Raw genomic sequence first — 22,657 nt, forward strand, 5'->3', positions numbered from 1 at the left:
CTACCTCCTACCAAAAATCCACAAACAGGACTGTCCCGGCAGACCGATCGTGTCAGCCTGTTCCTGCCCCACGGAACTCATTTCTCGCTATCTTGACTCCCTTCTCTCTCCCCTTGTCCAGTCCCTTCGCACCTACACCCATGATTCCTCTGACACCTTACATCACATCAACAATTTCCAGTTCCCTGGCCCCAACCGCCTCCTCTTCACCATGGACGTCCAATCCCTCTACACCTCTATCCCCTACCAGGATGGTCTGAGGGCTCTCTGCTTCTTCCTCGAACAGAGGCCCGAACAATCCCCATCCACCACTACTCTCCTCCGTCTGGCTGAACTTGTTCTCACACTGAACAATTTCTCCTTTAACTCCTCTCACTTCCTCCAAATAAAGGTGTGGCTATGGGTACCCGCATGGGCCCCAGCTATGCCTGTCTCTTTATGGGGTATGTGGAACATTCCTTGTTCCAGTCCTACTCCGGCCCTCTCCCACATCTCTTTCTCCGGTACCTCGATGATTACTTTGGTGCTGCTTCATACTCTCGTCGAGACCTGGAAAAATTTATTAATTTTGCTTCTAATCTCCACCCCTGCATCATTTTCACATGGTCCATCTCTGACACTTCCCTTCCCTTCCTTGACCTCTCTGTCTCAATTGCTGGTGATAGACTGTCCACCAATATGCATTACAAGCCTACCGACTCCCACAGCTACCTCGACTACAGCTCTTCACACCCCACTTCCTGTAAGGACTCCATCCCATTCTCTCAGTTCCTTCACCTCCGTCGCATCTGTTCTGATGATGCTACCTTCAAAAACAGTTCCTCTGACATGTCCTCCTTCTTCCTTAACTGAGGTTTTCCACCTACGGTAGTTGACAGGGCCCTCAACCATGTCCGGCCCATCTCCCGCGCATTCGCCCTCACGCCTTCTCCTCCCTCCCAGAAACATGATAGGGTCCCCCTTGTCCTAACTTATCACCCCACCAGCCTCCGCATTCAAAGGATCATCCTCCGCCATTTCCACCAACTCCAGCATGATGCCACCACCAAACACATCTTCCCTTCACCCCCCCTGGCGGCATTCCGTAGGGATCGTTCCCTCCGTGACACCCTGGTCCACTCCTCCATCACCCCTACTCTTCAACACCCCCCTACGGCACCTCCCCATGCAAACACAGAATATGCAACACCTGCCCCTTCACTTCCTCTCTCCTCACCGTCCAAGGGCCCAAACACTCCTTTCAAGTGAAGCAGCATTTCACTTGCACTTCCCTCAACTTAGTCTACTGCATTCGTTGCTCCCAATGCGGTTTCCTCTACATTGGAGAGACCAAACGCAGACTGGGTGACCGCTTTGCAGAACACCTTCGGTCTGTCCGCAAGCATTACCCAGACCTCCCTGTCGCTTGCCATTTTAACACTCCACCCTGCTCTCTTGCCCACATGTCTGTCCTTGACTTGCTGCATTGTTCCAGTGAAGCTTAACGCAAACTGGAGGAACAGCACCTCTTCTTCCGACTAGGTACTTTATAGCCTTCCGGGCTGAATATTGAGTTCAACAATTTTAGATCTTGAACTCCCTCCCCCATCCCCACCCACTTTCCATTTCTTCCCCCTCCCTTTTGTTTTTTCCAATAATTTATATAGATTTTTCTTTTCCCACCTATTCCCATTATTTTTAAATGTATTCCACCTATCGTTTATTTCACCCCACCCCCACTAGAGCTACCTTGCTTGTCCTGCTCTCCAATCTTGATGAGCACATTCTTTTAGATAATATCACCACCTTCAACACCGCTTTGTTCTTTTGTCTGTGACATCTTTTGGTTATCTCCTCCTATCACTGCTTGCTTGTCCCAACAAACACCCCCCCTTCTCCCCCCGCCCCCTTAAACCAGCTTATATTTCACCCCTTTCCTATTTTTACTTAGTTCTGTTGAAGGGTCATGAGGACTCGAAACGTCAACTTTGCTCTTCTCCGCCGATGCTGCCAGACCTGCTGAGTTTTTTCAGGTATTTCTGTTTTTGTTTCCAACAAATTCATGAGTGGACAAGCCAAGATTTGTTTTTGTCTCACGTCTGGGTGTAGGTCTTAAATGGATGGTCAGGAGAGCCAAAGTCTGTTGACATGAAGCCCTGTTTCAATCGCAGATATCAGCTCACCTGCCAGGACAGCATACTGCTCTGGGGAGCAAGGGTTATCATGCCCCCCAAGAGGCCGAATTACATAGCACTCACCCTGTCATTAGTAGGATGAAGATGCTCACGTGCAGCTACTTGTGGTGGCCAGGGCTGGATGCGGACATCGAAACCCTAGCCAGAAGTTGTCTTCCATGCCAGCAGGTACAAAAGCCATACCCCTTAGCTCCATTGCACCCCTGGAAATAACTGGGGCGGCCATGGGCGCGCCTCCACACCGACTACGTGGGGCCCTTTTTGGGCACAACGTTCTTTTTACTAATAGATTCCCGCTCCAAATGGATGGATGTCTATGAAGTCCAGTCACCCACATTTGCTGCCACCTTAGACCGTTTGCGACAGAGTTTTGCAGTGCACAGGTTACCAGAGGTGTTCGTGTCAGATAATGGGACTGCATTTACCAGTGGGGAATTCTACAGGTTTACAACCCTCAACGGAATAACTCATATCAAAATCTCACCTTAACCACCCCGTCTCTAATGGCTTGGCTGAGTGGGCAGTCCAAACTTTTAAGTCTGGATGAAAAAGCTGGACAGGGCTTCCATCAGCACCAGATTGTCATGGTTCCTGCTCGCATACCGGATGATGCCACACATGACCAACGGTATTGCTCTCACTGAATTACTAATGAAGAGACGTCTCCGCACCCATCTAACTCTTATCAGACCAAATTTAGGGGAGAGGGTGGAGAGGAGCCAAGAGGCCCAGAAGACCAGACATGATGGCCATAATTATGAAAGAAATTTCATGGTGGGAGACACAGTTCTTGCGAAGAACTTTGGAGATGGACCCAATTGGCTATTAGATGAAGTGAGTGCTGTGACAGCACCTCTCTCCTATAATGCGTTGGTAAATGGCTGAATAATTAGAGGACACGTGGGTCATCTCTGGAGATGAGAGAGAGTCTCACAAGAAGGAACACTGTCATCACTTGTGTTTGAATCTGCACTACACACGGAAGAAATGTCACATGATTTGGAAGTACTGGTAGGGCCTGTTGGACCCGAGAGTGTCAAAGACAAAACTTGCCCACTTCCATCGAAGAGCCTAGTGGATGGTTGTCCCCTGAGAAGGGGGTCCCAGAAAAAACAGCTGAGGTTGCTGAGCTACAATGCTCGACACATCTGAAGATGGAGACTTGACTTGTAAATAGTTATTCATGTAAATAGTTGGGATGTTGTGATGCTTGTCAATTGTACTTTCAAGTAAAGGGGGAGGGATGTGGTAAAGTGGAGTGCTATTTACCTTTAAGAGAATGTAGTTAGTTGACCATGTGACAGTATTGACCAATCCCTACACAGCGTGGGTTTCTTGGGTAACAGGAAGTCTAGAGCTGGAGGTGATTGAAGAAGCACATATGGTGTTAGTGCTCTGTTCTTAGTCCCAATAAACCACCAGTGTTTGTTCAGTCAATCGGTCTCTCTGCCTATATTGTTTCAAGCATCAACTAATGTGTTACTATCAAGGATGCAGCTTGCGTTCGCTGGACAAAGTGAACCTGATAACCTAAAACATAAAAGAAGGCAAATGGCATGTTGGCCTTTATTGCAAGGGAAATGGGCTACAAGAGTAAGGACGTAATGCCATCATTGTACAGGGCTTTGATGAGACCACATCTGGAACACTGTGTGCAGTTTTGTCTCCATATGTAAGGAAGGATATACTTGTGTTGGAGGTGGTACAGTGAAGGTTCATGAGAAGGTTTACTAGTCGCTGGGTTGAGGGGGTGTCCTATGTTGAAAGGCTAAGTAAATTGGTCTATATTCTCTGGAGTTTAGAAGGTGAGGCGATCTCATTGAAACATACAATCTTGAAGGGGCTTGACAGGGTAGATACTGAGACGTCGTTTCCCCTGGCTGGGGAATCCAGAACATGGGGGCACAGCCTCAGGATGAAGGGCCAATCATTTAGGGCTGAGATGAGGAGAAATTTCTTCACTCAAAGGGTTGTGAATCTTTAGAATTCTCCACCCTAGAGGGTTGTGGATGCTCCATCATTGAATACATTTAAGGCTGGGAGAGACAGAAAAATCTGTCAAAAATGGTCTCTCAGGGAATCAAAGGTTATGGGGAGCAGGCAGGAAAATGGAGCTGAAGCTGAAGGTTAGCCATGATCGTACTGAATGGCAGAGCAGGCTCGATGGGTCGAATGGTCTCTTCCTAACTCTAACCCTAAACGCTATTTCTTATGTTATGTTCTGATTCAAAACATATGTCTTGAGCAAATGCAAGTGACTCGCTGTTTAACCTGTTCTCAGTGTGGACTTTAAATTGTTAGACTGATGTGTAAGTATTGAACCCCACCTCACAGAATACTGATGTACTTTACATTAATGGGATTGCATGCATTAAACAGAAGCAGACAGCTTCCAGTAGTTGAGGATTCTTGGATAAGGGGTCATAGATAGTGGATTAAATTAAGTGATTTAGACCAGAGGGTAGAGGATACATCTTCAGACAGAGAGCAATGAGGCAGATTCAACAGTAGATGACAGAAAAGGAGTTGTAGCAATATGAGAACAGATGGGTAAATGAGATTGGGATTGTTTGCTCCTGTGGAAGTTAAGTGCCAGCATAGACTAGAGTCATAGAGTTATACAGCACAGAAACAGGCCCTTCGGCCCATCGTGCCCATGCCAGCCATCAAGCACCTATTTATTCTAATCCCATTTCCCAGCACTTGGCTCATAGCCCTGAATGCTATGGCATTTCAGGTGCTCATCTAAATACTTCTTAAATGTTGTGAGGGTTCCTGCCTCTACCACCCTCTCAGGCAGTGAGTTCCAGATTCCCACCACCCTCTTGGTGAAAAAATTTTTCCTCAAATCCCCTCTAAACCTCCTGCCCCCTAACTTAAATCTATGCTCCCTGGTTATTGACACCTCTGCTAAGGGGAAAAGTTTCTTCCTATCTATGCCCTCATAATTTTGTATACCTCTATCAGGTCCCCTCTCAGGTTTCTCTGCTCCAAGGAAAACAACCCTAGCCTATCCAGTCTCTCTACATAGCTCAAATGCTTCAGCCCAGGCAACATCCTGGTGAATCTCCTCTGCACCCTCTCCAGTGCAATCAGTTTCTTCCTATAGTGTGGCGACCAGAACTGCACGCAGTACTCCACCTGTGGCCTAACTAGCATTTTATACAGCTCCAACATAACCTCCCTGCTCTTATATTCTATGCCTCGACTAATGAAGGCAAGTATCCCACATGTCTTCCTAACCACCTTATCTACCTGTGCTGCTGCCTTCAGGTCTGTTTCACAGAGATCCTTACCTGCTTCACACTCCACCCTGTCTGCTTCACAGAGATCCTGACTGGTTTCATACTCCTCCCGGTCTGCTTCACCATGATGCTGATCTGCTTCACACTCCTCCCGGTCTGCTTCACAGTGATCCTGACCTGGTTCAGATACCTCCTGGTATGCTTCACAATGATCCTGACCTGCTTCACACTCCTCCTGGTCTGTTTCACAGTGATCGTGTCCTGCTTCACAGTCCTCCCGGTCTGCTTCAGAATGATTCTGACCAGCTTTACACTCCTCCCGGTCTGCTTCACAGTGATCGTGACCTGCTTCCCCCGCCTCCCGGTCTACTTCACCATAATCCTGACCTGGTTCACACTCTACGCAGTCTGCTTCACAGTGATCCTAATCTGCTTCACACTCCTCCCAGTCTGATTCATACTGATTGGACCTGCTTCACACTCCAGACGATCTGCTTCACAAGGATTCTGACCTGCTTCACACTCCTCCTGGCCTGCTTCACAGTTATCGGGGAGAGGCGATGGTGTAGTAGCACTGTCGCTGGTCTAGCAATCCAGAGACCCAGGGCAATGCTCTGGGGACCTGGGCCTGAATCCCGCCACGGCAGACAGTGGAATCCAAACATGTCGGGGCAAATGGCTCTCTTAAAAATATGTTCTCAGGATGGCTACATTTATTGCTGATCCCAAGTTGGCCTGAGAAGATGGTGGTGAGCCACCTTTTTGAACCGCGTCAGTCCATGTACGCACCTGTGTGGGGGAGGGGGGCAAGTGTGGGACAGTGGGGTACAGGGTATTGTCAGATTTATTGAAGTACGTGGAACCTGATGCTCCAGTTAGCGAGAACTCAGTCCCATATAGTGGGCAGTAAGCTTTGTGCTGGCACTGTCAGTATCTGGATTGTATATTAAATACTGTTGCCCTTCTCACAGATTATTAACCTGTTTGTGGCTGTAATTATGGACAACTTTGATTACCTGACACGTGATTGGTCCATTCTGGGCCCTCACCACCTTGATGAATTTAAGAGGATCTGGGCCGAGTATGACCCTGAGGCTAAGTAAGTTTGTTGAACACACACAAAAACACCGCGTATGCACACACATACACGTGCGCACACAGCACGCACGTGCACACACACATGCACACGCGCACAGACACACGCTAACACACACGTACACGCACACACACACATGCATACATACACGCACGCACACAGACACACACGCACGCACACACACAAATGCACATACGCACATATATATACATTCACACACACACATATACACACACATACCTACATGATGGTTTTTCTGATTATTTTCTGCAGAGGGCGGATTAAACATTTGGATGTGGTGACACTTCTCCGTCGTATCCAGCCCCCCCTGGGGTTTGGAAAGTTCTGTCCCCACCGTGTGGCCTGTAAGGTAGGATTCAGCCAGTTTGAACTCCTTTCATTCAGTCAGTACATAAGTGGTTTGCTGGACAGTTTCGTCCAGGCACACAAGTTCTAGGCACTGTGTATTAAACAATTAACTGCTCCTTTTAAATTTAGCAAACATTAACTTAAATCCCTGAAAGCCCAATAAATATTTTAGGGATGTTTACTAAGATTGAAGTTCAAATCAAGGAGTTATGAAGAGTCTTTGTCTCTCTCAACAGACGCTCCCTGATCCACTGAATATTTCCATCATTTTCTGTTTTTATCTCAGATTCCCAGCATCCGCAGTATTTTCATGTTTAAGCCATTGCCAATCCTCTTCCTGGAATGCTTAGCTTGAAGTTCTGCTCTTCTGTCTGACGGGATTTTCATTTGTCTCTTCTACCCTCACCACCTTCATTGCTTTCCATTTCCCTTCTCATGTATGATCAGGTACCTACAAAAACTCTCTCCCACAGTCATTACTTTTCTTGGCAACAGTGTCCTCCCCCAAATTATTCCATGTGGATTGCAACTGAAATGTTCTCCCTTTGTTTTTCGGATCCACCCACGATTACAGATGTCACTGAGGCATTCAGAATTCCACAAATTAGGAATATAGGACCAGGAGTAGGCCATTTGGCTCGGCAAGCCTGCTCCACCATTCAAAGAGGTCATGGCTGATCATCTACCTCCAAGCTATTTTCCCAACGATCTCCATATCCCTTGATGCCATTTGTCTCCAGAAACCTATCGATTTCTGTTTTGAACATGCTCAATGATTGAGCTTCCACAGCCCTCTGGGGTAGAGAATTCCAAAGATTCACCACCATCTGAGTGAAGAAATTCCTCCTCATCTCAGTCTTAAATAGTCTGCCCCTTATTCAGAGACTGTGTCCCCTATCCAGTCTCACGAGCCAGGGGAAACATCCTGCCTGCATCCACCCTGTCATGTCCTGTAAGAATTTAATAAGTTTCAATAAGATCACCTCTCATTCTTCGAAACTCTAGAGATTACAGCCCTAGTGGTGGTGGACAATTAAACAACTCACTGGAGGAGGAGGCTCCGCAAATATCCCCATCCTCAACGATGGAGGAGCCCAGCACATGAGTGCAAAAGGTAAGGCTGAAGCATTCGCAACAATCTTCAGCCAGGAGTGTAGAGTGGATGATCCATCTTGGCCTCCTCTGGGGATCAGAATCACAGACGCCAGTCTTCAGCCAATTCGATTCACTCCACGTGATATCAAGAAATGGCTGAAGGCACTGGATACTGCAAAGGTTATGGGCCCTGAAAATATTCCAGCAATAGTACTGAAGACTCATGCTCCAGAACTTGCCGTGCCCCTAGCCAAGCTGTTCCAGTACAGCTACAACACTGGTATCTACCCGGCTATGTGGAAAATTACTCCGGTATGTCCTGTACACAAAAAGCAGGACAAATCCAACCCGTCAATTACTGTCCCTCAGCCTACTCTCCATCCTCAGTAAAGTAATGGAAGAGGTCATCAACAGTGCTATCAAGTGGCACTTGTTTAGCAATAACCTGCTCACCGATGCCCAATTTGGGTTCTGTCAGGGCCACTCAGCTCCTGACCTCATTACAGCTTTGGTTCATACATGGACGAGGTGAGGTGAGAGTGACTGCCCTTTGACTGAGTGTGGCATCAAGGAGCCCGAGCAAAACTGGAGTCAATGGGAATCAGGGGGAAAACTCTCCGTTGTTTGGATTCATACCTAGCACAGAGGAAGATGGTTGTGGTTGTTGGGGGTCAGTCATCACAGCTCTAGGACATCACTGCAGGAGTTCCTCAGGGTAGTGTCCTCGACCCAACCATCTTCAGCTGCTTCATCAATGACCTTCCTTCCATCATAAGGTGAGAAGTGGGGATGTTCACTGATGATTGCACAATGTTCAGTGCCATTCGTGACTCTTCGGACACGGAAGCAGTCCATGTCCAAATGCAGCAAGACCTGGACAATATCCAGGCTTGGGCTGACAAGTAGAAATTTACATTCACATCACACAAGTGCCAGGCAATGACCATCTCCAACAAGAGAGAATCTAACTATCGTCCTATGATGTTCAATAGCATTACCATCACTGAATCCCCCACAATCAACATCCTGGGGTTATCATTGACCAGAAACTGAACTGGACTAGCCATATAAATACTGTGGCTACAAGAGCAGGTCAGAGACTAGGAATCCTGTGATGAGTAACTCACCTCCTGACTCCCCAAAGCCTGCCCACCATCTACAAGGCACAAGTCAGGAGTGTGGTGGAATGCTCCCCACTTGCCTGGATGAGTGCAGCTCCAATAACACTCAAGAAGCCTGACACCATCCAGGACAAAATAGCCCGCTTGATTGGCACCCCATCCACAAATATTCACTCCCTCCACCACCTACACACAGTGGCAGCAGTGTGTACCATCTACAAGATGCACTGCAGGAATTCACCAAGACTCCTTCAACAGCACCTTCCAAACTCACGACCACCACCATCTAGAAGGACAAGGGCAGCAGACACATCGGAACACCACCACCTGGAAGTTCCCCTCCAACTTACCATCCTGACTTGGAAATATATGTCGCTGGGTCAAAGTCCTGGAACTCCCTCCCTAATAGCACTTTGGTTGTACCGACACCACATGGACTGCAGCAATTCATGAAGGCAACCTTCTCACCACCTTCTCAAGGGCAACTAGGGATGGGCAATAAATGCTGGCCTAGCCAACAAAGCCCATATCCCATGAATGAATTTTTAAAAATCTAACAGGCCTATAGTTGTCTGTTTTCTCTCTCCCTCCCTTAAATAGCAGGGTTACATTTGCTACTTTCTAGTCTGCAGGAAACTTTCCAGAATCTATAGAATTTTTAAATGTAACCACCAATGTATCCATTATCTCTCTAGCCACCTCCTTCAATACCCTGGGATGTAGCTCATCTGGTCCAGGATTGCTGTTCTTGCTGCATCCCCTCGATGCCATGCACAGCCACATTCTTGCTCTCAACCTCTCCTTCCAGCAGCTCCAGTTTACTCTACTTCAAGCTGTCATGGCTCACAATTTCATTTCATTCAGCACTTTTCTGGCCAAAATGTTTTTGATTATTTTATGGCTCTGTCGGGGCAAGAATGGGGCCGTAAAACGTGGCAAGCCATTCTAAACGCCATTCACTTCAGTGGGACCGTAAGATCCCGCTGGCTTAAAAATCCACCCATAATCTTCCTTTCAGGTGTGAGGGATCGCACGTTTCCCCAACTCATGGGTTCCAATACCCCTCCAGATCCTTCTTTGAGTCACACTCCTTCCTGTGTATTCACAATACTCACTGACCTTCCCCTCTCTGACTCTGAATGATCTATCCTCAGGAAAGGCCTCACTTTCATCCCCTTAAGCCAGCACAAGGCTGAGCTCTTCTTCTGTAGTCTCTGCCTTTGTGCCCATTTCTTTAGCTAGGAATCTTCCTCTCCTTAGTGAATCCTTTCACCCATTTCCAGCATTCTCCCTCCACCTGGATCCCTCTCTCTGGCCTCTTACCCTCTCAAGGTCTTTTGATTGCGATACCATGACATGAGTCATCTCAATTTTTCTGTTCTCACTCACTGTAACCTGTCTCCCTCTAAACCTGCTGCAGTCTCCGTTCTCTTGGGTCTAACGTCAGCATCAAACCTGCTGATAAGAGGGGTGTGGTTGTCTAGAGTATTGACTTCAACCTAGCTGAGGCCAAACACCAACTCTCTGACACTTCTTCCTAACTCCCTCTGGACCATGACCCCACCACCGAAGATCAAACCATTGTTTCCAGGACTGTCACTGACCTCATCTCCTCTGGAGATTTACCCTCACAGCTTCCAACCTCATAGTTACCCAACCCCAAACAGCCCACTTCTACCTCCTCTCCAAAATTCACAAACAGGACTCTCATAGACACATCGTTCCTTCCTCCTTTCTTAATTTTATTTTTTCCCATTGTCCAGTTTCTCCCTACATGCACCCATACTCTTCTGATGTTCTAGGTCACTTCAATAGTTTCCAGTTTCCTGGCCTGACCATCTTCTCTTCACCATGATGTCCAATCCCTTTACACCTCCATCCCCAATCAAGATGACCCGAGAGTTCTCTGCTTCATCCTTGATCAGAGGCCCACCCAGTTTCCATCAGCCTCTTCTCCTCTTGGCTGAATTTGTTCTCAGATTGAACAACTTCTCCTTCAACTCCATTCACTTTCTCCAATTAAACCATACGAACTAATGAATTAGGAGCAGGAATAGGCCATTCAACCCCTCCATCCTGTTCTGTTATTCAGTAAGATCATGGCTGATCTGATTGTGGCCTTAACTCCACTTTCCTGCCTTTTAACCTTTGACTCCCTTGTCAATCAAGAAGCCACCTAACTCTAGCCTTAAAAAATATTCAACGACCCTGTCTGCTCTGCTCTCTGGAGAAGACTTCCACAGACTAACAGCCCTCTGAGAGAGAGGATTTCTCCTCATCTCAATTTTAAATGGGAGACCCCTTATTTTTAAATGGTGTCCCCCAGTTCCAGTCTCTCCCACAAGCAAAACATCCTCCCAGCATCCACCCTGTCAAGTCCCCTCAGGATCTTACATGTTTCAATAAGATTCTTCTAAACTCCAATGGATATATTCTGTCCAACTTTTCCTTATAGGATAACCCTCTCATTCCAGGAATGAGTTGAGTGAACCTTCTCTGAACTGCTTCTAATGCATTTATATCTTTTCTCAAGTAAGGAGACCAAAACTGTACACAGTAACGTAGATGTGGTCTCACCAATACCCTATACAACTGTAGCAAGACATCTCTACTTTTATATTCCATCCCTCTTGTAATTAACAACAACATTCCATTTGCCTTCTTAATCATTTGCTGTACCTGCACACTAACTTTTTGGGCTTCATGTACCAAGATCCCTTGGTACCACTGAGTTCTGCAATCTCTCTTGATGAAATAGTATGTCGCTTTTCTATTCTTCCTGCCAAAGTGGACAAGTTCACATTTTCACACATTATACTCCACCTGCCAAATTTTTGCCCACTTACTTAGCCTATCTATATCCTTTTGCAGACTCCTATTGTCCTCTTCACATCTTACCCCCTCATCTTGTGTCTTCAGCAAATTTATCAACCATACATTCAATCCCTTCACCCAAGTCATTGATATAAATTGTAAAAAGTTGACACCCCAGCACTGATCCCTGTGGCACTCCACTCATTACATCCTGCCAACCTGAAAGTGACCCATTTCTGCCTACTCTCTGCTTCCTGTTAGCCAGCCAATCCTTTACCCATGCCCCATGAGCTCTTATTTTGTGTAGTAAATTTGATGATGTGGCACCTTATCAAATGCCTTTTGAAAATCCAAGTACACCACATCTACAGGTTAGGGTTTAAACGTCTTGCTTGTTACTTCCTCAAAGAACTCCAATAAATTAGTCAAACACAACTTTACTTCCACAAACCCATGTTGATTCTGTCTGATTGCATTAAGATTTTTTAAAAGGTGTTGCTATGGCAACCTGCATGGGTCCTAGCTATGCCTGCCTTTTTGTGGGATATGGGGAACTTTCCTTGTTCCAATCCTACTCAGCCCCCCACCCTCATCCGGTACATTGATGACTGTATTGGTGCCACTTCTTGAAGTTCTGATGAAGGTTCATTGAGCTGAAAAGTTAACTTTGTTTCTCTTCACAGATGCTGCCCGACCTGCAAAATATTTCCAGCATTTTTTGCTTTGATATTTTTTCTGAAGACAGTCTCTCTGGGATTTAAGATAGAAACCCCTTGCAGTTGAATTTGAAACAGGAAAGGTTGATGGTGTAAGGAGACTGCTGGTTATTTTTAGTAGAGGGATGGACCATGTATTAGTTTGTCAAGTACTGAGAGTGACTGTGAGCAATGTATTACATTTCTTATCCTCTTACTGTTCAGTAGGTTATTTAGAGAGTGAAAGGGTAGAATAAGTGTAGAGTAAGATCAGGAGTAATCTAGAGGACGAAGATCCCTGGATTGGAGAAAACCAGCGGGTGAAGCAGTGTGAAGATTCTGGGGCAAATAGGAAGAAGTTGCATCCAGTCTTGCAATTGTGCGTCTTTTATTTTAGTGACAAGGTGAGAGGATTTAGTATGCTTCTATGCCCATTTCCAGTCTACAAAGCAGAGGAATAAGAGGCTGAGAGCTTTGGTGCTGGATCCATAATCAGCCCCATGGCATGAGATGTATTGAGGTGGGTGTGGCTTCACTCTGTCTCTCTTTCCTGGGCTTCGGCTCAGTATCAGCCTGACTAATGGGAGGGGGTGTCTGGGTCTGGCACTCAGCCTCCTCCGGTCAAGCTGTCCCAGGACAACTTGGCAGCAATGGACAGGCACAGCTTTTCACAGGCTGTGGAGCAGGAGGCCCTCTGGAGATCTTCTGATCCTAAAACTGACAGCCTCATCCTGTCTAACCCTAGCCTTAGGCTCAACCTCCTGTGAGGGGCCTCCTGTGCTGGGGTGTGTTGAACCTCTGCGGATACCCAGGCTCGCAGCAATGAAGATGGGTTCAGGAGAGGTAGAAAATGCAGCCTTGGAGGTGGATTGCCCTAACAAGGGGAGGACTGTGAGATTCTTGCTTATGAGTCACTTGTTCAGCAAAATGTTCAATCTCCCCTTTTTTTAAGTCAAATTTCACCTCCCCCATGAGCCCAATTATACTTTTCTTGGAAAGACTGTCAACATTTATACAACTCAGAACACAACATCAAATAGAAACACAGTTAATGCAACAACTAATTTGCAAACAGCAAAGATCCTACAAGTCACCGTGAGGTAACTGTGCTGGGGAATGTTTTTGAGATGATGATGGGTGATGGTAGAATTATGGCCAGGAGCACTGGGAAACCTCATTGCTCCTCTTTCATTACTGCCATGGGAACTCTAGCACCCACCTGAACATTTTTAATGTCTCGTGCACATTTTACAAGCTCTGTGTCTGTGTTTCTGACCTGTGCATTGCTAACCCGCTGCTGCTGATCTCTCCATTCTCTGTACCTTTTCCAGCGGTTGGTCTCCATGAACATGCCCATGAACAGTGATGGTACTGTCACCTTCAATGCTACCCTCTTCGCATTGGTTCGGACGGCCCTCAAAATTAAAACTGAAGGTAGGAGAACTTGTATTAACAGGACAGAATGCCCCTTCCTAAAAACAGATGAAGCGAGTCAAAGATGGAGCAAGGCTGTATGGAGACGGCTGAAGGACACTCCATATAGAGTATGGTCTAGTTAAAGTCATGTAGAATTGTGGGCTCACGGTATCAGAAGTAGAATATGCAGGGGTTACATAGAGGGTACACGACTATAGTGGTTAATTTAATGGAGCAGTAATCCAGAGACCTGGGCTAATGATCTAGAGACATGGCTTCAAATCCACCAACGTAACTGGGGGAGTTTAAATTCATTAAACACATCTGGAATAAAAAGCTAGTCTCAGTAATGGTGATAACCGATTGTCGTAAAAAATGCCTATCTGGTTCACTAAAGTCCTTAAGGGAAGGAAATCTGCTGTCCGTACCTGGTCTCACCTACATGTGACTTCAGACCCACAGCAATATGTATAATCTTAATTTCCCTCTGAAATGGCCGAGCAAGCCACTTGTATAAAAACCACGACAGAAATCCTGAATATAAATAAACCCGCATGTGCACCTGACATCAACCTAGGCACCAGAAATGGCAAGGGCACACCCAGCCCAGTCGACCCTGCAAAGTCCTTCTCACTAATGGCTGGGGGCTAGTGCTAACATTGGGAGAGCTATCTCAGATTAGTCAAGCAACAGCCTGACATCCTTAGAGAATCATATCTTACAGACAATGGGTGGAATTGTCCCAGATTTGCACTAAGTGCAGTAGCATGGCTGTATTGTTCCAATCCTGCTGTGTTAATTATGCATTCTTGGGAAACACACCATTTCGATGGTGGGTGGGCTCTCATTTGCCCACCACGCCATCACCTCGCCGCTTCTTCATGTCGGGTGCCATGTTTAAAGTGCAGCCACGTGCTCCCCTCTGAGTGCTTCCAGCCCAGGACTGCTGCACGGAAGACATGGTCCCAAAAGGCAAATTCAATGCAGCCCCCAGGTTCAATGATGCATCCTTCGAGTGCCTTTTGGACGCTGTGGAGGCTCGCCGTGATGTCCTCTACCACTGCTCTGGCCGCAGGATGGGCAGCAACCTCACTAATCCAGCTTGGGAGGTGATGGCAGTGATGGTCAGTGCTAACGCTCTGCATAAGAACCAGTCACCCAGTGCTGCAAGAGGATGCATGATCTCCTCCGTTCCGTCAGGGTAAGTCACTCTTCTCATCAGTCTCAACTCTCACACTCATAAACCCATCACACATCCACAGGGTCCTCACTCACTGCCAGTTCAAGGGACATCACCATTCACTCTCTCACCTTCATTGTCCTCATCCCGTCCATGGGACCACTAACCACCCACACATGCCAGGCAATGACCATCTCCAACAAGAGAGAATCTAACCATCCCCCCTTGGCATTTAATGGCATTACCATCACTAAATCCCCCACTATCAATGTCCTGAGTGTTACCGTTGACCAGAAACTGAACTGGACTAACCATATAAATACTGTGGCTACAAGAGCAGGTCAGATGCTAGGAGTAGACAGCACCTTCCAAACCAATTACCACTACCATCTAGAAGGATAAGGGCAGCAGACACATGGGTACACCATCACCTGGAAGTTCCCCTCCAAGCCACACACCATCCTGACTTGGAAATATATCACCGTTCAAAGAAAGAACAAAGAACAAAGAAAAGTACAACAGGAACAGGCCCTTCGGCCCTCCAAGCCTGTGCCAATCATATTGCCTGTCAAACTAAAACATTTTGCACTTCCAGGGTCTGTATCCCTCTATTCCCATCCTATTCATGCATTTTTCAAGCTGCCTCTTAAACACCACTATCGTACCTGCTTCCACCACCTCCTCTGGCAGCGAATTCCAGTCACTCACTACCCTCTGCGTTAAAAAACTTGCCCCACACATCTCCTCTAAAGTTTTCTCCTCTCACCTTAAATCTATGTCCCCTAGTAATTGACTCTTCCACCCTGGGAAAAACTTCTGACTATCTACTCTTCATGCCACTCATAATTTTGTAAACTTCTATCAAGTCGCCTCTCAATCTCTGTTGCTCTAGTGAGAACAATCTGAGTTTCTCCAACTTCTCCTCATAGCTAATAACCTCCAGACCAAGCAGCATCCTGGTAAACCTCCTCTCCACCCTCTCCAATGCCTCCATATCCTTTTGGTAATGTGGCGACCAGAATTGCACACAATATTCTAAGTGTGGCCTAACCAAGGTTCTATACAGCTGCAGCATGACTTCCCAGCTTTTATACTCAATACCCCTGCCGATGAAGGCAAGCATGCCATTTGCCTTCCTGACTACCTTATCCACCTGCGTTGCCACTTTCAGTGACCTGTGGACCTGTACACCCAGATCCCTCTGCCCGTCGATGCACTTAAGGGTTCTGCCATTTACTGTGTAATTCCTACCTGTATTAGACCTTCCAAAATGCATTACCTTGCATTTGTACGGAATAAACTCCATCTGCCATTTCTCTGCCCAAGTCTCCAACCGATCTATATCCCATTGTATCCTTTGACAATCCTCTTCACTATCTGCAACTCCTCCAACCTTTGTGTATTCTGCAAAGTTGCTAATTAGCCCAGTTACATTTTCCTCTAAATCATTTACGTATACTACAAACAGCAAAGGTCCCAGCACTGATCCCTGCAGAACACCACTAGTCACAGCTCTCCATTCAGAAAAGCACCCTTCCACTGCTACCCTCTGTCTTCTATGACCAAGCCAATTCTGTATCCATCTTGTCAGCACACCTCTGATCTCACCCGTAGCCAGTGAGGATACAAAGATTTCTGTCAAGGCCCCAGCAATCTCCTCCCTTGCCTCCCTCAGTACTCTGGGGTAGATCCCATCTGGCCCTGGTTACTTATCCACCTTTATATTGTTCAAGACATCTAACACCTCTTTTTGATCTCAACATGATCCAGGCTATCTACACACTCTTCCCCAGACAAATCGACCGCTAAGTCCTTCTCTTTGGTGAATACTGATGAGAAGTACTCATTTAGTATCTCTCCCATTTCTTCTGGCTCCACACACAGATTCCCACCTCTGTCCCTGAGTGGGCCTACCCTTTCCCTGGCTACCCTCTTGCTTTTTACATATGTTCCTTCACTGTCCATGGGTCAAAATCCTGGAACTCCCTAATCTAAGAATTTTTGCATGGATCCCAAATGTAATCAACCTAATTCACTGGTAATTCGTTTTAACTCTCAGATTTTGAACAAGACTTAAGCCCACAGAGTAAGATGAGACACTTCAGATAGTGAATTCAAAGACGTTTTATTTAAAGAAAAGTATAAATTAATACAGAGTTGTAATACAGAATTATGAAGTTATTATACAGATTTAGGTAAGTCCAAACATATAAGAATCATACATCAATACAATTAAACCTTCTCATTTTTAATACACAGAGCATGTATCTGTAATTAAAATCATTCTCTGTCTTCTTTCTACACTAAATTAATTTCAAGTGCATAACCCAAAACGTGGATTATACTTACCTCATCTAGAAGACCTCTATGACTTTTGATGGGCGATCAATTCTACAAAAGTGTATCTCCTTCCTTCATTTGAATAAGTATCTTTCATTCGGAATATGGCTAACTAAAGGTGTCTCTGGAGATGGAATTTTTAACCCCTAGAGAAAGTTCAACACCCGCCCTTTCCACATGGTAATGGGGTCTTATCACCTATTGACTGGCTAACATATTCTTTATTTATCCTCATGGATCTTGGCCTTTGTGCGTAATGAATCTTGATAATGAAAAAATGAACTATTCATTGTGTTCTTTTTAATGTCATTTCAAATTTGACTTTTAAATTTTGTATTCACTTTAGTTTCTAAGAGTGGAATTTTCCAAACTGGAGACTAAGTCCAGTGATGGGTGGGGAAGTTGGTGTGATTCCCGTTGGCTGGCAGGGCAGGCCAACAGGCGCGACCTTCCACTTTTCAGCTTATTAATTATACATCAGCGAGGAGCTCAGCAAATCATGCGGCGCGGCAGGCAGGAAGTCTCCCACCCTGCCGTTATCTCATGGGGTCAAAGATTCTGGCACTGTTCTTAAAGAGTCCCCGGATACACATTCACTTATTGCAGGCCAGAGCTCCACACTACTCCTTCAGAGTCCTTGTAGTCGCAGCTCATACTGAGAAGCTGTCAGATGTGAGCAACCACATTCCGGGACCTGCGAGGGAGCCACTGGCATTGCCTTTCACTCATCTCTAAATGTGAGCACCACCAGCAATACACCCATGGTTGGGCCAATGCTCGCCATTGCAGTGATCCATGTTCACCAGCCTCTGGACCTTCTAGAGGACCCAATGCCTCCTGCTGCTCAGGCCTTTGCTCCTCCTGGTCCTGTTCAAACTTGCGATGGGCCCTCCTTCTCATCTGCTCAAGAGCCATTACCAAGGCAGATTTGGCTACAGCCTGCATGATTGGCACCTCAGTGGATGTGTGAATGAATTGAAGTGCTACATTAGGTGAGCATGTCCTTTACAGGTTTCCCTCCACCTCAAGGCTAGCAGGAAAGCCCTTCACCTGGCCTCGATCTAGACATGGCATCTCCACCCCTCCCCCTCCAGGTGAAGGACATCCTGGAGGACCAGAGATGGGTGTTCCTCCCTTTCAAACATGACTGTGCATGGAGACATTGCTTTTTGACCAGGATAATGACAGCCATGTGCAAGGACCCTCACATGGACACAATTTGGCTTGCCTCCATTACCATTGAGCCTCAATAGAGAGACCATTGCCTTGGCAGCATAGAAAGACTAACCACATGAGCCCATTGTCAGCCATGACCATGCACCCAGGAGGATGGATGTTTGGAGTTGGGAGTTGGCTACCCTCCGCCAGCTGTGTCCCTTGAAGGCTCCACCTCACTCCCTCCCATCACCCCTGCCTCTGATTGCAGCCGATGGCGATGGCACAGAATGAATGGCAGCTCCAGACCTCGCTGGGATCTCAATGTTATGAGACCCATGAGTCAGGGACAAACCTGCTGCAATGTGGCCTTCACCATAGAGAGAAGAACACAAGTGAGCATCTTTGACATCCAGTTGTCTCAAGATTATCAGGGTGCTCCTTTAGTCTGCCACTTGTGCCAACCTTGAACACCACCCAACTGAAAAGACCCTCCTCCCACCTCGACAGATCTCACTACATAGTCAAGGTCAGTTTGGAAAAATGGTGTGTGCCACCTTTCAAACTCACTCCACCACCTTTTACCTTTCCCCTGTCACGCACCAACTTCCCCCATCACCACAGACCCACCCAATATCACCATTCCTCTCCCCTCTGTCAACCTTGAACCCTGTTACCCTGGCCCCTAACATGATCCGCCTCCACATGCCTTTCCTCCCCTCAAAACCAACGCCCATTACTGTCTTCATGCCCGCCCAGAGATGGTGGTGTAGTGGTAATGTCACTGGGCTAATAATCCAGAGACCCAGGCTAATGCTCTTGGGACATGGGTTCAAATCCCACCATGACAGCTGGTGGAATTTAAATTCAATTAATAAAATCTGGAACTGAAATCTGGTTCCAGTAATGGTGACCATGAAACTATCATTGATTGTTGTAAAAACCCATCTGGTTCACTAATGTCCTTTAGGGAAAGAAATCTGACGTCCAGAGCCATGGCAGGGTTGACTCTTAACTGCCCTCTGAAACGGTATAACAAGCCACTCGGTTCAAGGGCATTTAGGGATGGGCAACAAATGTTGGCCTTGCTAATGATGCCCACATCCCATGAAAGAATAAAAAAAAGCCCTGGCTGCTCCCGTTAGCTGAGCCACCTGTCTCATCCCTTCTGTGACCCACCCAATGAGACTTTCACCTATCAGACTCTCACCTTTGGCCTGCCACCCTACTGCATCTCTCTCCCCGCTCTGACTGTGAGTGTTCCCTCCTATTACCCTAGGTTCTCCCCACAGGACCTCCACCATCAACACCACCAACCGTCTTAGACACTCCCCACCCTTCCCCTTTCCCCGACACACTGCCTCCTCCCCTTCCCCAGACATCCCCTCCCCAAGCTTCCCCAGACACTCTCCCCACCCTTCCCCCATAAGCCTGCCTCCCCTGTCCAGCCCAGCCTTTACTCCACTCTTCCACCCTACCCACCCCCGCGTCCAGTGTTTGCCTGCCTCCCTTCCTTCCTTGTCCAGCCTTGGAGCAGTGTTTGCGAATGGTACTCAAGTGCAGTTATGCTCTGTCTCTAAGAAGGGGAAAGCAACATCGACGGGCCTCAAAATAATGGAAGAGGTGAAGCTCGCCAGGTGCATGCCACTGATATACAGTCGTAAAACTAAGCGTTCTAAATTCTCGCGGGCGGGGGGATTAATTAATTTCAGTGAGGTAGCCCTTAATAAGCATGCATGCAAATAAGGCTCCCGACTTTGCTTAACGCACCTTGAAAGTCGGGAGAACAGTATTCCAATTGTTTATCCTTCTGCCACGCTTCCTGCTGCTGACGGAACCAGAAAATTCAACGAAGTTTTCTGCTAACCTGATTTACATGCACGTACACAGTGAAGGGTGTTACACACGCACACGCACACACACAGTGAAGCGAGTTACTCACACAGTAAAGGGAGTTACACACACCCACACAGTGAGGGTCTTATACACACACGCTCACACAGTGAAGGGAATGTCACACCCGCAGAGAAGGGAGTTACACACACACACAAACAAAAACACACAGCGAAGGGAGTTACACGCACATATACAGTGAAGGGAGTTGCACACACACACACACACACGGAGTGAAGGGAGTTACTCACACAGTAAAGGAAGTTAAACACACCCATACAGTGAGGGTCTTATACACACACGCACACACAGTGAAGGGAGTTGCACACGCACCCACACAGTGAAGGGAGCTACACACACGCACGTACGCATACACACACACACACACACACATACACACAGTGGAGGGAATTACTCACACACTCACACAGTGAAAGGAATGTTTCACACCCACAGTGAAGGGAGATAAACACACACACACAAGAGAATTACACACACACCTACAGCGAAGGGAGTTTCACACACGCACACACGCAATGCATGGAGTTACTCTCCCACTCACACAGTAAAGGGAGTTACACAAACCCACACAGTGAGGGTCTTATACACACATGCACGCACAGTGAAGGGAGTTACTCACACACACACGCACACAGAGTGAAGGAAGCTACACACACACACACAGACTTACACAGTGGAGGAAGTGTCACACACATAATGAAGAGAGTTACGCGCGTGCACTCACACACACACAGTGATGGAAATTACACACGCGCATACACACAGTGAAGGCAGTCACATGCACGCACCGTGAAGGGAGTTGCACACACACCCACACGGTGACAGGAGCTACACACACACATGCACGCACACATACTGTGAAGGGAATTACACACACACTCACACAGTGAAGGAAATGTCACAAACCCACAGCGAAGGGAGTTACACACACACACATGCACACATTCACTAAGTGAAGAGAGATTCACACATACACCAACAGTGAAGGGAGTTATGCACACGCACACATGCAGTGAAAAGAGTTACTCTCACACTCACACAGTAAAGGGAGTTACACACACACACACACACACACACTAAGGGTCTTATACACGCACGCGCACACAGATGAGAGTTACACACACCAACATGAAGGGAGTTACACACACGCACACAGAGTGAAGGTAATTACATACACGCACACACACAGTGAAGGCAGTTACACGCACACAAGCACACACACACATACAGAGTAAAGGGAGTTACACACATAGAGCGAAGGGAGTTACACATCACACACATACACACACACACATGCAGTGAAGGGAGTTACACACACACGTGCAGTGGCGGGAGATGCACACAAACACAAAGTGAATGGAGTTACATACACACAGTGAAGGGAGTTTTACACACACACCCGCGCACACACAGCGAGGAGAGTTACACACAGCAAAGGGAGTTACACACACACACACTCAGTGAAGGGAGTTACATACACACACACAGTGAAGAGAGTTACATACGCACATACGCAGTGGAGGGAGTTGCACACCAACACAAAGTGAATGGAGTTACATACACACAGTGAAGGGAGTTACACATGCACACAAACATAGTGAAGGGAGTTACACACGCGCACACAGTGAAGGGGTTACACACACACACACACACACACACAGTGAAGGGAGTTACACGCACGCAGATGCACACACGCGCGCAGTGAAGGGAGTTACACACGCGCACACAGTGAAGGGGTTACACACACACACACACACGCGCGCAGTGAAGGGAGTTACACACAAACACAAAGTGAATGGAGTTACATACATACATAGAAGGGAGTTTAACACACATACACGTGCGCACACACACAGAGCGAAGGGGGTTACACACACGCGCACACACACACACTCTGGAGGGTTTTACATACATACTCTCTCAGTGAAGGGAGTGTCACACACACACAAACACACACACAGTGAGGGCAGTTACACACAGGGTCTTATACACACACACACACACACTCTGTAGGGAATTACACACACACAGTGAAGGGAATTA

The 22,657-nt window shown here is 46.9% G+C and overlaps 1 protein-coding gene across 1 annotated transcript in view; it reads left to right on the top strand.

Annotated features, from left to right (window-relative positions):
• Positions 1-22,657, top strand: part of LOC144683184 (voltage-dependent L-type calcium channel subunit alpha-1S-like) — a 258,879-nt gene that overhangs the window by 214,247 nt on the left and 21,975 nt on the right. Inside the window, exons 30-32 of the mRNA XM_078546145.1 lie at positions 6,391-6,518; positions 6,789-6,885; positions 13,941-14,043. Of these exons, the coding sequence (XP_078402271.1) occupies positions 6,391-6,518; positions 6,789-6,885; positions 13,941-14,043 (328 nt within the window). The remainder of the gene's footprint in view (positions 1-6,390; positions 6,519-6,788; positions 6,886-13,940; positions 14,044-22,657) is intronic.

This window comes from Cetorhinus maximus, chromosome 8, assembly GCF_964194155.1.
Source record: "Cetorhinus maximus chromosome 8, sCetMax3.hap1.1, whole genome shotgun sequence".
Lineage (NCBI taxonomy): Eukaryota > Metazoa > Chordata > Chondrichthyes > Lamniformes > Cetorhinidae > Cetorhinus > Cetorhinus maximus.